This window comes from Callionymus lyra, chromosome 8 (assembly GCF_982586985.1).
Source record: "Callionymus lyra chromosome 8, fCalLyr1.hap1.1, whole genome shotgun sequence".
In the NCBI taxonomy this organism is placed as follows: Eukaryota; Metazoa; Chordata; class Actinopteri; order Syngnathiformes; family Callionymidae; genus Callionymus; species Callionymus lyra.
The window spans coordinates 7,299,558-7,315,755 of NC_141825.1; the positions used below are offsets into that span (position 1 = coordinate 7,299,558).

The 16,198-nt window shown below is 39.8% G+C and overlaps 1 protein-coding gene across 1 annotated transcript in view; it reads left to right on the top strand.

Moving 5' to 3' along the window:
• Positions 1 to 1,939: 1,939 nt before the first annotated feature.
• The window catches only part of LOC148073515 (cGMP-inhibited 3',5'-cyclic phosphodiesterase 3A-like), a 98,045-nt gene continuing 83,786 nt past the window's right edge, over positions 1,940 to 16,198 (top strand). Inside the window, exon 1 of the mRNA XM_087797280.1 lies at positions 1,940 to 3,416. Within this exon, the coding sequence (XP_087653406.1) occupies positions 3,060 to 3,416 (357 nt within the window). The 5' untranslated portion in view covers positions 1,940 to 3,059. The remainder of the gene's footprint in view (positions 3,417 to 16,198) is intronic.

Here is a 16,198-nt window from a genome sequence, read left to right on the forward strand (position 1 = left end):
CGCACTGATGATGCGAGCGCTGAAACATTGATGGCTCCGCTGTGACGCAACACATCATCAGTGACACTTAAAGCCAGATGAATATTTCAATGAGTCGGCAGAGTGAGGTCGTCCAGAGTCAAGCGCGGGACAGAGGAGCGTCTCCGCCCTGTGTGACTTTTCTCGGCTTGTTGTGAGTTAAAAAAAAGAGAACTTCTTTAAAAAGACTGCCTCTGGGCTCGCAAGGGAAGGATTTGGAGTTCCACTGATGCTGTAGCCCCGCCCCTATCCTTTGAGAAGCTCTTTAGATTTAGACAGTTTTTGAATTGTTGACCTTGTTTTTAAACACATCTAAAATAATTATGGTCATCTTTATATATTGAATCTACTGATGCAGGGATTATAAGTGATCTTGTAGGTGATCCCAACTTCACCTGACGGATATTAGTCAGTAAGTAAATCAAACAAAGAGGAAGATCGTTCCAAAGCTTAGGAGCAACAGTCTGGAAGGATTTCTCTCCTCTGGTCCGGAAGCGTGTTCAGGAACCATCAGTAGATTCTGATCCACAGACCTCAGAGCCCGAGCTGGGGTGTAAGTCTGGATCAGATCACTGATGGAAGGTCTGACCATGAATAGATCTGAGAAAGTAAGAACCAGAATTTTAAAGTTGATCCTGAAAGAAACTGGCAGCCAGAGAAGAGTTTGAAGGATCGGAGAAATGTGAGTTCTTCTACTTGAGCGGGTTAGAATTCTGGCTGCAGAGTTTTGTATGAACTGCAGGCGAGACAGATCCTTCTTGTTTAGACACCAAAATAAACTGTTACAATAGTTTAAACGAGACACAAACATATGGATTATAAGCTTGTATTGTGACTTAATTTTCCAAAGTTTTAAGACTTTTCTCAGTTAAAGGAAACCGTTTTTTCCAGTGTTGCACTAGACACATGTCTTTGTCAAATACAACACCCAGGTTTCTCAGGCTCATTTTGACAGATTTTGTAAAGAATGAATATTTAAAGTGTCTTATCTTAAAACAGTTAACTCAAGAAACAATGAGTGAATCACAGAGTGACAGTGGCGAGAATAAACTTCCTTTTTGAAGGCAGAAACCTCAAGCAGAACCAGACACAGTGTTGACTGTCACTTTGTTTTCTTCCGTATACCTTGGGCCGAAATTATGTTGTGACAGGATCATGACTTTTTGTGTTTGAATGTTGCTCATTCACCTAACTGTCTGTAACAGGAAGTTTCATTTCACATCAGTATGACTTTAGCTAGTACGGTCGTCAACTAGCTAAGCTAGCAAGTGTAGCATCAGCTTAAAACATGCTTTCAACATTACAGTTGGAAACAGTTTCTATTGTGCATCAGGGGGTTACAAGGGTCTGATTAATGAAGGGGCAAATGATTCATATCAAATTGAGTTTCCTTCTTGAGACCCTGGCTCCTTGCAGAGGCTTGAATGATGTCTCTTAAAGGAACGGTGTCTTTGCATTAGACAGAGCTGTGGCATAATTATTGATTTTCTATGTAGAAAACATACTTTTATATTTAATAAAAAATATAATATCATATAATAATAATAATAATATGTAATATGTAAAAATAGGATTTTTAATGTAGGTAAGCTTAGAAAATGTGAGTGTTAATGAAAATATTGAGCTTTGATTTAATGTTGTGCTTATTGGTTATAATTGTCTATGTTTTTAGTAAAAATGAAAAACAAATTATATATTTATTACATTTATAATGCTTATTATGATTTTTTTTCAGTATAATTCATCATTATCTCTTTTAATTATTTTAGCTTATTACACTTTTTTTTTTTTAATTTCTTTGTGTGCCATAAAATGACAGTTTTCTTTTTTGTTGGTATGTGTTGTTGCCTATATTGTTGATGGTTTATCATGTCCATTTGTGTATATATTTTGTGTGCTTTTTTACTGATCCCATATCGTTTTTTAACCTGATTTCTAGCCTCCGCATTTTCTAAAATTGTTTCAGTGTATAATGGTTTTATTAGATTTATGGTGCAAATAAATAAATACAAATGAATCTTCTTTTTTTCCCCTCGAAATCCTGAAACGTAGGAGACACAAAATGCTAAATTTAAAATCACGTTTAATGATCAAAGCACAGAATGAACTGTATATTAAATATATATATTAATGCATATCTTATAAACACTGTATAGGTCGTTTTTCAATCGTCCCCTAAACCATGTTCCGAGAAAACTGTGGATTGTTTTTTGTTTTTTTTCCTTCAAAACATCCTCACGACATACATTCCACCGCAAGTCCCACGGAAGTCGTCGGTCCTGGACTTGGAAGCGGTTGCGAGGTGTGGGGTCTCATTGTTGCCCGGGACCCCTGAGGTCGACCAGGATGAAGAGGTGAACAAAAGGAAAAAAAAAAACCGGGTCGTGGAACCAGTTCTTCTCCTCTGGTCCAGCAGAGGTGCTACACGCGTGCGTCCCGGGACCCGTCTCCGCGCGTAAAAAGTAGTCCGCGCGTCCTAGGAACACCTCCGAGTTGACCCTTGAACTCCCTCCCCTCCCCCCTTTGACCTCCACAGATTCGCCCAGGACCTCCTGCTGCTCGATGCCCGGCCACGAGCGATGTCCACGGGCGCGCCAGAGCGCGACGGTTCCGCGCGCACCGCACACGTGCCATCCCAGCGCGGCGGCGTGAGCGAGCCTCGCATCAGTCGTGGGTTGAGGTCGGCAGTGGAGCTCGGCGTGCGTGGGGGGGTCTCTGTCGGTGCTTCTCGCTCTGCTGGTCAGAAGTGCGGAGGGACGCGCTGACACCAACTCTCTCTCTCCTCCTCCTCCTCCTCCTCCTCCTCTTCCTCTCCTCCGCGGAGCAGCTGAGAACTTACTGGACCTTCCTCTCCTCCATCTTCACCCTCTTATGTGCCTTCTCCTGGGGTCGGGGTGTACTTGATCCGCAGCGGGGTGTCGCTCCGGACCTCGCTCCTCTCACCTGGGTGAAGCGCCTCCTGGAACGCGGCGGATGCGCGCCTGTTCTCGGCCACTTCTCCGGGGGTCGTGCTCGTCGCCTGCGTGGCCGCCGGAGCCCTGATGGTCGCGCGGCTCCAGCAGGGCTCGTCGTCGTCGTCGTCTGTGGTTCTGGTCCTCGGTCTGCTCCGGATCGCGTCGCTTTTCTCGCTGCACAAAGTGCGCGCCGCCTGGAGACCGTACGCGGCGTACCTGCTCGGCGTGCTGGGTCTGGTTCTGGCCAGGTATGCGGACGATCTGCTCCCCGAGCAAGGGAGACACCAGGAGGGCTGCGCCCCCGTGACCGGAGCCAAGCGAGAGATCCCACTGTTTAAAAGGCGCAGGAGGTCCAGTTCTGTGATCGCGACAGACATGGCACACAGTCAGTCCAACACCAAGTCTCACCGCAGGACTTCGCTGCCATGCATCCAGAGGGACCAGGTAAGACCAGCCAAGACTTCTTTGACTTTGAGGAGCAGCAGCAGCTCTCGGATGGCTCACATTTTACCCAGATTCTTACTAGTACTTTTGCTACCTATACTAGTAATCCTGGTACTTGTATGTATATATGACACCAACCCAAGCGAATAAACGACACTTTTACTACACGAAAAAAAGACTATCTACATCAAAACGACTCCTTTTTATTTATTTACCTCCATTTTACATCTTATGGAAGCACCTGAAATAAAAACAAAAAGATAATTAAACATCACCAGTGATTGTTTCTACATTAGATCACTTAAATGTAAATTATTATGATTTTTTTTAAGGATGTTTTGACTAAATAATGACACGTGTTAGTCCATTTTTCTTGCATATCCTCCATTATTTTGTTTACCTCATCAAAAATACGACTAAAAACTGGATCCTATGGCATAATTTAGATAAACTAAAATAAATAATATTTATAATAATAAAATACAAATAAACTGTGGCATGAATAGTGATTTGTAATGATGGAAAATACATGTAATTTAAACGGTTTAAAAACTTTTATTTTGAAAATTACACACAGCTAAACTGAAACATGTTTTTTTAAGACTTTGATGATGATGTTAATGTAAACCAGGATAGAAACCTGATGCATATATTTGGTTCTAATTCAATGTTTTCTTCACAGAGGGAATTATCTATGTTGTTATTGAAAAATAAAATGAATATATAGTTTATTACGTATACAATTCAAGACATTTTACTGTGATTAAAGACTCAAAAGGCATAATAATAATATAACAAATGCACATGATTACCTGTATATTAAATACATATTAATATGAAACCTTATAAATAATGTATAGAATTGTTCTTTTTGTCATATTACTCACCAAAGATTGTCCCCCTAAACCACGTGTTTGATATGAGTTAGTCTTGTTTATGTCGTCCATTATTGTTTATAAGACTATTGTATCACGTGGCATCATCTTTGCTCTATTATTCATGGGAATATAAACCAGGTAAAACATTAAGGTTTTGTTTCATGCGAGTATTTTTACTGATGGTTGTGCAGTCGAGAAGTTTGGAAAACGACTCGTCCCATTATTTATGTCACACATTTCCCCCCGGATGATCTCCTCGCTCGTGCCACTCTCGCCTCCACATATTGGCTGGTTTGTGTCAGGAATCTCAAGCCTCTTGCATACCTGCGCACGAGATCAGCAGAATCAATGAGCACACAGAGCATGTGAATGGGAGACACTTTTTTATTAGTGTGCGATCAAAGCTCTGGTTGTGAGTCGGTGGGAAGAGAGGCTGCTCTGTGAACTGGGGCCACTTGAAAGCCGAGCGCAGCTCTCAGGGCCAGTTAGTGCTGCTTGTTTGTTTTATTTGTGGTCTCACACAAATAAATGGGACCATTTTTTTTTTTTTTACTCCTCTGAGATGTTACTCTTGGTGCAGTTTCCAGTGCCGCTCGCTGGTGTGTTGTCGCTCTGCTGCAGCGTGAGGAAGTAACGTCGTTCTGGGCCGAGTGATGAGCTGGAAAATGACTGGCTATATAGTTCACATTAAACTTTTACAGCCCGGCTATAAACAAGAATATGCGCAGATGGCTGATTATTTTACGATCCGCCGTGTTTTCAAGAGTGAAACTCAGTGAAAGCATCTCGACTACACATGAAGCCTCTCTGTTGTCACTCGCTTTCCTGCTCTGTTATTAAATCAACTTATTCAACTTTCTTTCCTTTCATGGATTGAACACGCTCGGTTAGCGAGATGCCATTAAGATCCCCCCACTTTGCTTCACTTAGAGATTTTTCCATGGACACGCAACACTGTAAACACGTCTGTTAATGCCTCCGGAACAGTGTTCGGCTTGGCAAAAGAGTCACGGGTCTAAAGTGTGTATGTGCGTGTGTGTTGTTAGGATGTGTGACTCTATTTTATCATCAGTGTGTGTTTGTACAAAACTAACTTTTCATTGAAATATTGACATTAGAAAATAATCTTAAGCTCCGCCCACAGAAAACACTTGGTTGTTCTGGAAATCAATCTTTTTCACTCTGCTGTGATTGGTCAAGCATGGAGGTTTGTCACCACACATCATCGATCCCAGAAGTCTCCACCTTCAAGTGACTCGTTGTATAAACAAAGCGGGGGCTTGATCACAGCTGGCTGGAGGAGGAGTGAAGTCGTTAATATGTCATAATGGACTCTCGTAACCGCTTGTTCGCCCAGATTTCAGAGCAACTTTATAAAGTAATAAGTTGAAAACATGGTCATGATGAGGGACTTACTGTGTCTTGGAGAGAAGAACATTTACTACATGTCAGGAGAGTTGAAATTTCACAGTATTTGATATTTTAACGTATTAAGACTCCAGTGTTTAAGTAATTGTTCCAACAGCATATTATTTCAGATAAATACTTCTTTCTTCATGGATTTATATCAAGTTCATCAGAAGCTTGTGTTTCTCTTCTTTAATTAATTATTTATGTGAGTTTAGGTTCGTAGCTTACAACTCTTGATTCATTCTATTGATTCATTTTGACATGAGTGGCTGGAGAGTGAATGGATTCTGAACTTAACCACCGTGTGTCACCACTTTTATGTACCTTACCATCCCCCATTTTACATTGCTAGAAGTCATTTATGTTTGTGGTGTTAAATGTTGGCTGTCTGACAAACTTTTGAAGCAAAAGGGAAATAGATAGTTCATCCATAATCGGGTCGGATACTAGTGTGGTTTTCTGACCCATTTTTTTTTTTAGTGTTCTTTTTCAAAAATATGTATTTCTTACTTTTCAACATTCTGATCTGTGTAGATAGTGATCTCAAGTTGAGTAATAATGTGACAAAAACAAGCACCAGAAGTACAGGATCGACGTCACATTCGTTGAGTCAATTTTAAATCAAAGAAGCACGTCGTCTGTCATGATGAGCTTCAGACGAGCCAAACTTTCGAAAGTCGTCTCTTGCAGAACTATCGACCCCTGTTTTTTTTATTTAAAGTGTCTTATTTTCCAACCTTTGCTAATTGCAGCTAAAAGGTTTAGCCCTCTAGCTCAGCTCATCCAGTCCAAAAAAATCAGCAATGTGGTCTTTTCGGTCTCTCTAAACATTGATATCATTCTTGAGCACATACTATCAGGAGAATACATGTCGTAATTTTCAATTATAATGGACATAACAGGCAAGAACATCAGTTGTTATGTTTTGATGTGAAGCTTCTTTGTGTATTTAATGGAACTCAGACGCTCTACAAACATTTGTCAAGACAGCAGTGGATGATCTAAGGTTTTTTACAGACGATGAACGATTAGCAAAACCAATAAAGATGGTTACCATTACGTCTGGATTAAGTTTCACGAATGGGTTCAAGACGTGGGCACTTAGAGAAGTTTAAAAAAAAAAAAAAAAAGGCAAAACATTTGGTCATTAAGTGGTTTCAACGCAGCCTCATTGAGGTAATTAGAGCATTTTGGTTTTGCTCAAGGATTCGAATCTTACGAGAGAAACTAAAAAGTAACAGCCAGAGACTGAATCTTAAAGTCCATTCCTCCGCCTCGTCTTATCTTCCCCCGTCTCTCTGCTGCGACCGAAGCTCACTTTAATGTCTGCTTCGAGATTTATTGACAGATGTTCTCGCCCTCCGCTGACAACTCAACTTAAGACGTTACTCGGTTTTTTCGGAAACTAAACCTGGGTGAGCCAACATTCCTGCCGGAGTGCGCTGAGGAGTTGACCGGTCGATCCAGACACACATGGCGTACACATGTTTTCTTAACTGTGTCTTGTCTGTGTGGTCTGTAATGTGTAAACAAGCCCGTGCTGACCCCGCGAGTCATCGCCCTCGCTCGCGTCAGGACTGCAGCAGGGTTAGGCCGGGTGAGCAGTCCAACACATGGTGGCGGAACCGGCAGAACGTTAGCCAGGTGAGAGGAAATGGAGCGACGGTGATGAGACGATGTTTCCGGGAATACGCCTCGAAGATCTTGAAGACGGTCGGGATTGGCCTCTTTTGTGTTGTTTTAGAAAGTTTCTATTTCAAGATGTTTTTATTAAAAAGGATAAAAAGAGATGGATCGTCTCAAATGTTACACAATAAGTTTGACACTTAGGATTTTAATGTTTTTTTTTTGGGGTTGTGTAAGAATCAGATGTTAATTTAACTTGACCTTAACTTGTCAGGTATAAAAAGTTTGATTCCAGGAGAGTAACCAAAAGTCAGATTTTCAGATAATGATAAAAAAACAGAAACATATCATGCTTTTTGATCTGGTCAAGATGCATTTTTGATTGAGTTTTCACAACTTTTAATCTGAACTAACATTGTTAAAAGCCATCTTGCTTTTTTTGTGAGCAACAGTGTTGAGCTAGCTTAGCAAAGGTTGCGCGAATGGACGAATAACTCGAAATCTTGATGGGGAAAAAAGAACAGATACAGTTACATTTCATTGGTGTTCCGTATTACCATCTGGATCCATGCGGCTTTTGAAGGATTTGTCAGAAAGAGAGAGAGCTACAGTGCTGATCAGTATCTCGGACTATTTTCAAACTAACCTAAAACATGACTTTATACACATTGTGACTCTTGTTGTTGTTTATTACTTATTGTTTTATGGTTATTAAAGATCACAAGAGGCTTTCAACTTGAAAGACCTGACAATACATAAATTAATCAAGAATTTATCAAGAAAAATCTCTAAATACAGAGCAATAACATTGTTGAATTACATTATGGGTTGAAAAGAGCTGCTTGACAGAGGTCTACGCTTTCTGTTTGCGTCCATAGCTTTTGTTTGTGTAAGTGTACAAACTTCCTAACTCTAAATGTTGACTTGTGTACATGCTTTTGTTGAGTTACTCACTTCGTGGCGTACACTTTCAACATCATCAGATGTTCATGTTGAAAGCTTTTTCCATCTCAGGAATCGTTTTAATACTCGCTGAAGCGAAAAAGGCCCAGAAGGCGTTTTGTCATGGCTTCGATTGGTGGATTCAGCCACTGGGACGCCGGCTCCCGAGTCTCGTCTTCGCTCGCGCTGTTGAATCAAATGTCACGGAGCAGTTATGGCCGTTCCCTCGCTGACCTATTAAGCATCAACTCCTTCCGTGCAGCGACGTTACTTCCTCATCAGGGAGTTGTATTTTCATGTGGGTTCATCAATCAATGTGGTTTTTAAACCGGTCCTGCTCTTGAACACGCTCAGAGATGCTAGCAAGGTTTGATCAAGTAGGGTTTTGTGGACTTCCTGCCGCCCTGGAACTCTTGGTCACCGCAGACGTGTCGACTCCATCCAGACGAGCACATGCTGTGGCTTTGTCGTGTTTTGGTGTTAAAGGTGTTTCTGGTCAAAATTTAAAATGCATATTTTGCCGAAAAATGACTGAATTGTTAGTGCATCATTCCTAGCATATATATACTGTATAAATATGCTTTGTAGAGTAATACTATGTAGCCTTGTAGAGTAATACAATGGAGCCTCGCTACGTTATTCTATGTAGCCTTGAAGAGTTATACTATGGAGCCTTGCAGAGCAATACTATGGAGCCTTGCTATGTCATAATATTTAGCCTTGAAGTGTAATACTATGGAGCCTTGCTACATTATACTATGGAGCCTTGCAGAGTAATACTATGGAGCCTTGCAGAGTAATACTACGGAGCCTTGCAGATTAATACTATGGAGCCTCGCTACGTTATACTGTAGAGCCTTGCAGAGTAATACTTTGGAGCCTTGTTGAGTAATACTATGGAGCCTTGCAGATTAATACTATGGAGCCTCGCTACGTTATACTGTAGAGCCTTGCAGAGTAATACTTTGGAGCCTTGCAGAGTAATACTATGGAGCCTCGCTACGTTATACTGTGGAGCCTTGCAGTGTAATACTTTGGAGCCTTGTTGAGTAATACTATGGAGTCTTGCAGAGTAATACTACGGAGCCTCGCTAGTTTATACTATGGAGCCTTGCTACGTTATACTATGGAGCCTCAAAGAGTAATACTACTGTATGGAGCCTTGCTAGGTTATACTATGTAGCTTCAAAGAATAATACTATGGAGCCTTGTAAAGTAATACTATAGAGCCTCGATAAGTAATACTATCGAGTCTCGCTACTTTATACTATGTCGCCTTGAATAGTAATACTATGGAGCCTTGGGGAGTAATACCTCAGAAAATTAACTAATTTTAAGTGTTCCTTATAGTCCTTATAGATGAATATATGGTACTGAGCATTAGGTTAGGCACAAGAATTCTTTAGAACCTCATGATGTTCCTTTTAAATGATCATCAGACCCTGAACAACTGACAGATTCTGTTGTTGTTGAACTCGTGGAGCCGTGGATCACTTTTCACAGCGAGGAAGGGAAATTCAATCCCTCCTTCTTCTTTTTCCTTCTTTTATTTAAATCCTTTTTTTTTTTTGCAAGGTAGTCTCCCAGATTCTCGGACTACGTCGAGTGTTGCAGGAGCTGGAGCGGAAGCTGATCAGGCAGGAGGCGAACACTCTGCATATTTAATAAGTCTCCTAATATGGAAGCTTCCCTCTTCTCTGCTCCTGTTTTCACCAAACCAACACAAATATTATCCCAAACCGAGGAGGAAATACTTCCTCACTGTGGATGGTGAAGCTCATGCTGAAATATATGATAATGGCTTCCTGTGGCATTGGAAACAAACACAATTACTGTCGCTGCTGTAAATGTTTCCTGTTAATTTGGCAGCACAATCCTAAATGGAATACTTTGGAAGTGTGTGTGTGTGTGTGTGTGCGTGTGTGTGTGTGTGTGTGGGGGGGGGGGGTGATAGCCTGTAGGCCAGTGATTTACAACTGGGCCGCTGCAAACTAAAATCCCTAAACAGTCTGTTTGTATTCTAAACACTAAACCCTGATGGGATTTGATCCCTTTATGTCCAGCGTTTTGACTTCCTCTGTAGACGCCATGTTGGAATCCTTGTTGCTTGTATGGTTTGTGATGGAAGATCCGCTTCATGCCTTCAATATCCTGCTCCGACTTTTCGCTGCTCTGTGAGGATGTACCGGAGAGGGGGTGGGGGGGGATCACGAAGGGATTGAAAGTAGGTCATCCAAGGTTGCGTTGAGTAGCCAAGCAAAGCTGCAGCATCACAGTTACCTCTGTAATAATGGAGCCAAGTCATTCCACTGATGCGGCGGAGCAACTTTTAACATCCCAGAATGATGCTGACGAACTTCTCTCTACAGCAGTGGGACTGAGAAAATAAATTATTTAAGAGATGGTTTTAAAGTTTTAGAGTAATAGACAAAAATGTTTGTAAATTTTAATGTAGCGACTGGAGCTCAGTTGTCTTTGACGTCCCTCTTGGATTGAAACATGAGGAATTGTTCAGAAAAACCTTAAAAAAGTCAATATTTGAAAGGTTATCTAAAGTGAAAACCCCAACTCTGGTATCATGTAGTGAATGTTCTTCCTCTCCAAGACACAGTAAGTCCCTCATCATGACCATGTTTTACACTCATTTATTTAGAAAGTTGCTCTGAAATCTGGGCGAACGAGAGGTTACGAGAGTCCATTATGACGTAATAATGGCTTCACTCCTCCTACAGCCAGCTGTAATTTTTGTTTATACATCGAATCCCTTGGAGGTGGAGTCTTCCGGGATTGATGATGCGCAGTGATAGACCTCCATGCTTGACCAATCACAGCTGAGTGCGTGTGGTTATGGTCAACAAGATTTAATCTCCAGAAAAATAGTGTTTTCAGTGGGCGGAGCTTAAGATTATTTCCTAATGTCAATATTTCAATGAAAAGAGAGTTTTGTACAAACACACACTGACGATACAATAGAGTCCAGCATCACAACAACACACACGCACACAGACACACTTTAGCTCAACTTTAGACATGTGCTTTGAAGTAGTCCACATAGAACATCAACCCTTTAAAGAACCATCTTGTTTTATAAATCATTCCATGCTTTTGCTGACTCAGCAGTTTCAGATGTATTTTATAGACGTTTGATTTTTGCCGGTCATGCTATTTTATTTGATCTGAAGGTCAGATCTTGAATATAACGCAGGCATTAAAGTGTCGTACAAACCCTTCATGATACAAGCATCATGTCGTTTACCCGCCTCGTGGAGAAGTTTGTTTTTTCCTCCATAATCCAGCTTCATTACAACGGTAGATGCTGACGGAGCGTCGACGAGTGGAAACATCCTGAGAAGTCTGATGCGGCGACACAAGCCGACAGACGACAAGACAGCTTTATAAATAGCAGATGATCCGAATTCTCTTTTTATCAGAAGGTGAATTATTGCTGAAAACCCAGAGACGCGTGGCAGGATTTGAAGAGACGTGATGAGGACGAGCAGACTGAAGGTCGATAACAGCGGAACAGCCACTTTATTTTGTTTTATTTGCGCAGAAAGGTCGATGACTCGAGACGAGAGGAAGGCGGTGAACAGTGAAGTGCGAGAGTGAAGATGTCACTAGTTAGTTTTCCCGTTGTTTAAAGACGTGGAGAGAGCAGCTTCTTCTTGAAGGTTTGTCGATCCTGTTGAACAAATTCAAGTGACATGTTTTGGGAAACACACTGAGAAGAACCTTTTTCATGTCGCTCTGTGTCGGTGCCTCAGGAAGAACGCTCCGTTTTCATCAGTAGGTTTTTCCCAATAGAACCCATTTTATAAAATATCTTTAGTTGCAGTCATTTTCTCTGGTCTTCAGTTCATTAAAACGATTTAACCTCTGATTTGAAACAACTGTTTTTAATTAAAAAAATCAATTTGCGTAATTTTGTTAAACCCTTACTGACCAACAAAAAATACAACTAATAACTGAGTTTTAATTTAAGATGAAAAAATGATTTAAGTTTGAAATTGTTTGTCCATTTTTGTGCGTTTTTCTGTTGTGGAGCATGAACTTAAAAGTGAAAACTCTCCATTGAGTCCATTTTGTTTTTGCTTTCATGATATGAATTATTAAAGACATGTCATCTTGGCTACACAGACAAAAAAGAAGAGATGGAGACGAGTAGGTTTAAGTCAAAAAAATAAAATAAAATCCAAAGTATCTTTGTGAGGTAATTGATTTAATGTTTTTTTCTTTTTTACAACTCACATTTACCATTGAAAAATCACAACATATTCACAATTCTTAATTTTATTTATTTAAACTACAGCAGAAAACAATTGTATTTGTATTCATAAAAACATTAAATTGTACCACTGAGTAAAGTTTTTGCAGAAATAAATAACATCACCCACATTTTACCAAAACAGTCATTATAAGTAGAGAATTTTAGTTTAATTTCTTTGGACCAATTTTTTCGTCAAACTCATTTTATGTAGCTGCGGGAAGGTTCGGCTCAGAAATCAAAGTAGATCAATGTTGTTTAAATGTTTTCCATGAATGACTGTATGTCATAATTAAATAAAAACAGTTTTTGTCCCTCGTGTGATTGACTTTGACATCTTCAGTTGAGTTCATGGTTTTGCAAAGTCAAAGTTAAAATCAAAACGCACGTCAACTTCAAAAAGACACCGATTGTCAAAGTTTCGTTCCATTTGTTCATGCGATATTGATTTGTTGACAATATTCTCAAGTTTGACTTCCTATAGGACTTTAATACATCACAACTTCACCAGCACAAGTAAATCTACTTCCTTAGGTAACTGTAGCTGTTTATTATCGACGATAACACTTTTGTTTTAGAACATTTGTAATGATTAGAAAATCTGTTAAATACTCTTTTTGAAATATTTCCTTCATGGTTGTTACTTTTAATGTAACAATACTAAACAATGAAAACAAGAGTACAAAATCCCCCTGGGTTATTAGTTTTTTAGAACTTCAGGTTCTATGAATAGTGCAAAGCCCTCTCACCAATAATGAATCTCGGTTAGTGGGCGGAGCACCATGATGTAGAACACTAAATTTTCAAAATGTCCTTAGTCGACTGGGGAAGAAAACAGGAGGGGAAAACCTAAGACATTAAGGCATCAGCCAACACATTTGACTTGACTTATCCAAAATTCTAATGCAGAGTTTTAAGGATCGGAGAAATGTGAGTTCTTCTACTAGAGCGGCTCAGAATTCTTTCTGCAGAGTTTTGTATGAACTGCAGGCGAGACAGATACTTCTTATTTGACACCAAAATAAACTGTTACAATAGTCTAAACGAAAAGACACAAACACATTTTCCAAAATTGTTTTTTTTAATTAAAACCTGTTGACATTCTTCGGCAAATTACAATCTCTCGAGGCTTCATATAATACAGTGGCTGTTGTCGAGCAAAAGTAAATCAAATCAAGCTAAATATGTTTAAACCATTATTTTTATTATGTATTAACTAGTGTATAATAGCCTTTTTTTCTAAATATCGTTTTATATTGGATTTTTTATGTACAATATTTTTAAATATATATAAATATGATAAAAAAAAGTGACAAAAACTATTAAACCAAAAACCCTATCAAAGGTAGTAATGAATACATATTTGGTTTCTACATGATCTTTGACCTCACAAAGGGCCACATGAATACAGTCGAAGGGCCCCGTGTGGCCCCCGCTCCAGCCTCTCGCGAAACTACCACCGTCTTGGACGTGAGGCGAGAACATGAAACATCAAACCACTGACCCATTTCTCTCACATCAGTGAAATATTTCTTCACCAAGACTTCTTTACTTTGGATCCACTCCGTAGGGCCCGGTTACTTCAAGGAAAAAAGGTCACTCTTCTCCACGTTTTTCCTTTCTTTTTCCGGGAGAGCGAGAGGTCAAACGGTGAGCGAGAAATGACGCAACACGAGTTTGTGTTTTTCTGCCGCTGTGTGTTTTCTTCAATACTTTCTCCTGGCATCTTCCGATCCTCGCCATCATCGTCCCGACGACACCGGAGCGCGTCGAGGACTTTTTTTCTTCTTCTCGGGCTCCTGGAATGGGCATGATCTGATTACCATGGAAATTATGGAAGGATGTGTGTGCGTGTGTGTTGCCAGCGTCTTGATGACTGCCAGCTGCTGCCGACAGAGAGGTTGAATTGGCTCCGAGCGACATCGAGGGCCTCTAACCACAGAAACAACCCCGAAGCAGCTGGAACTGCTAGACGGGCCTCCGGTCCTGACACACAGCACACATATTAACACCTCCGGAGCCGACCACGGCCGTGCATCTGAATAGAAGAGATTCCAGATAATGCTGGAGCGTGTGTGTGTGTGTGTGTGCGTGTGTGTGTATGTGTGTGTAATACGGGTTTATTTTGCTGTCTGTTCTCCACTGAAGCAATTATGTCACTTTTTGTGTTACCGTAAGAAAACCACTATTTTAAGGATGGAGGTGAACAGAATGTTCCTGGCCCCGGATCGGCTCAAAGCATGTGTGTGTGATCGTAAGAGTGTATTATCGTGTTATTGTTGTAAGAAATTACAGTCACAATAACACTATTTTTTTGAGAACATCCTCCTTAAGGAAAACAGTTTTTCTTCTTTATTTCAGAGACTTAAACCATTAACTAACTAGTTTAATTAGTCAAGAGGGTTTAACTGGAATAACACGCGGTGGTTTGTTTATAGTGGGGTTTAGGATTTGTCGTAATGATTTCGGCCTCTGGGGCCGAAAAACCAAACGACCTCCTCCTGCTGTTTTTTTTCCGAAGCATGCCAACTCCCGTTGCAGGATTTTATCGCCTCACATGTGTTTTCACTGAAGAGACAATATCGTTTTTGTTCACGGTTAGCTTCGAGCTAACTCTGGGTTTTATTCCCGACTGTCGCCGTGACGGACGGGTCTGGAGGAACCCAGGTGTGACAGGTCGCCGTGAAAGTGTTGAAACGGTAACAATGTGGAGTTTGAATCTTGATGATTGACTCTTGGTTTGTTTGAAATAATAATAAACTAAAGCAAGTTTTTTAACAATTCAATGGAAATCCAAAAAAATAGTGGATTTTCAATTCAGTAAAATTAGAATAAAAGTGTTGTCTTGACCTTTTAAATATTTATTTTATTGAGTATTGTTTTGATTGTTTAAGCGCTTTGTGACCCTGGTCTTGGAAAGTGTCTATAAATACTAATTACTTACTTACTTACGTACTTACTTTTTATGTAATAGATTTTGTTCACAGCCAAGAATTTTGGACACTTTAGTTGTAGAGATGTGAGCCCATGAACCCAACGTCAAAATCTTAAATAAAGGTCATTAGATATTGTTAAACACTGTTTGGAATACTTCCAAAAAACATGTTGAACAGTGAAAAGTAAAACTAAAAAAAAAACAATGTAGAAAAGATTTTCTAAAAAAAAAGGCCAAAGTTTACTCTGCACTCATGACTTTCTGAGCAGCTACAATTTCAATTTCACAGCATGACCTTAAAAAACCCCCAAAACAAACAAAAAAAATGTGTGTAGAGTGCGTGAATAATAATTATATATATATATAAAAAAAGAGGAAAATATGACTATAAAAGTGGACTTTCAATGCATGTCCATAAAAAAGACGTTGTTAAACAGTGCTGTCATAATATTCAAACAAAAACATATATATATACTGTATTTTTTTTATAAATGACTCAAAAGTTCAGTCTCCACTTTGCTAAATTGCCCCAATTTCTCTTCTTATCCATGACCATAAAAACAATGAAATGAACAAAAAAAAAAACATTTGTGTACAGGGCTTGGATAATAAAAAAGATGAAAATAGAACAAAATCAAATTTCACTGTCAATGCATGACCATAAAATAATAACATCGTTTAAAATCGCTTGAATAATAGTAAAATAAAAAATAGAAAACCACAAATG